Source organism: Geospiza fortis, unplaced genomic scaffold (genome assembly GCF_000277835.1).
Source record: "Geospiza fortis unplaced genomic scaffold, GeoFor_1.0 scaffold14, whole genome shotgun sequence".
Lineage (NCBI taxonomy): Eukaryota > Metazoa > Chordata > Aves > Passeriformes > Thraupidae > Geospiza > Geospiza fortis.
This window is the reverse complement of record NW_005054512.1, coordinates 393,322-394,029: the sequence shown is the minus strand read 5'-3', so window position 1 is coordinate 394,029 and position 708 is coordinate 393,322. Positions and strand designations below refer to the sequence as shown.

General features: G+C 66.9%; 1 protein-coding gene across 1 annotated transcript in view; it reads right to left on the bottom strand.

Annotated features, from left to right (window-relative positions):
* Positions 1 to 708, bottom strand: part of SPDEF (SAM pointed domain containing ETS transcription factor) — a 3,566-nt gene that overhangs the window by 2,275 nt on the left and 583 nt on the right. Inside the window, 3 exon segments of the mRNA XM_031063547.1 lie at positions 7 to 153; positions 562 to 617; positions 619 to 708. The exon segment at positions 619 to 708 is cut by the window's right edge and continues 64 nt beyond it. Coding sequence (XP_030919407.1) covers positions 7 to 153; positions 562 to 617; positions 619 to 708 — 293 coding nt within the window.

Genomic DNA, 708 nt, shown 5'->3' with positions numbered 1-708 from the left:
GGGTGCTCCCCCCCCCTTTGTCCTGGTTGAGCCAGCGGATGAAGCGGCCGTAGTTGTGCGGCTTCAGCAGCAGCTCCTTGAGGAACTGCCAGAGGTGGATGGGTTGGCCGGCACAGGACGAGTCCACCTCGCTGTCAGCCCAGCCCGTGTCACCTCCTGCCACGGGAAGGGACGGGTGAGAGAAGGGAAGGGACTGTGCACCACCCCAGGGAGCTGCTCGAGTCCTCATCAGGGAACCATCGACGCCAGAGGGACCCCGGGGCTCAGCCCGGCTCTGGGTATGGAAGATTTGCTTTCCCCTCCCTGTCTTGGAGGAGGGAGAGCTGCTCGGTGCTGTCCCTGTGCAGCCCGCAGGGGTGCAGGGGCGTGGGACAGGGCCAGGGAGGGGATGGAGCCTTTTCCCCTTCGCTGGGTTTTGCAGAGAGCCCTGGGGCTGCTCTGGGGCAGAGGGAGTGACCCGCACAGACCCCACAGCAGCAGCGGCTCCAGTGCCCCGGGTAATCGCAATTAAGCAGGGAGGGACCCCTCAGGCACCCCGGACCTGCCCGAAGCAGAACTCACCGCAGTATCTGACATCTCCCGGGGCAGCCTTCTCCTTCATCCAGGCGGCTGGAAGGGAGGAGCGGGACATCAGGGGTCATCTCCCGCGGCACAGCCTCGCCCACCCTCCCCGGCTCCCTCCCGCTCCCCCGCACCCACCCGACCTCC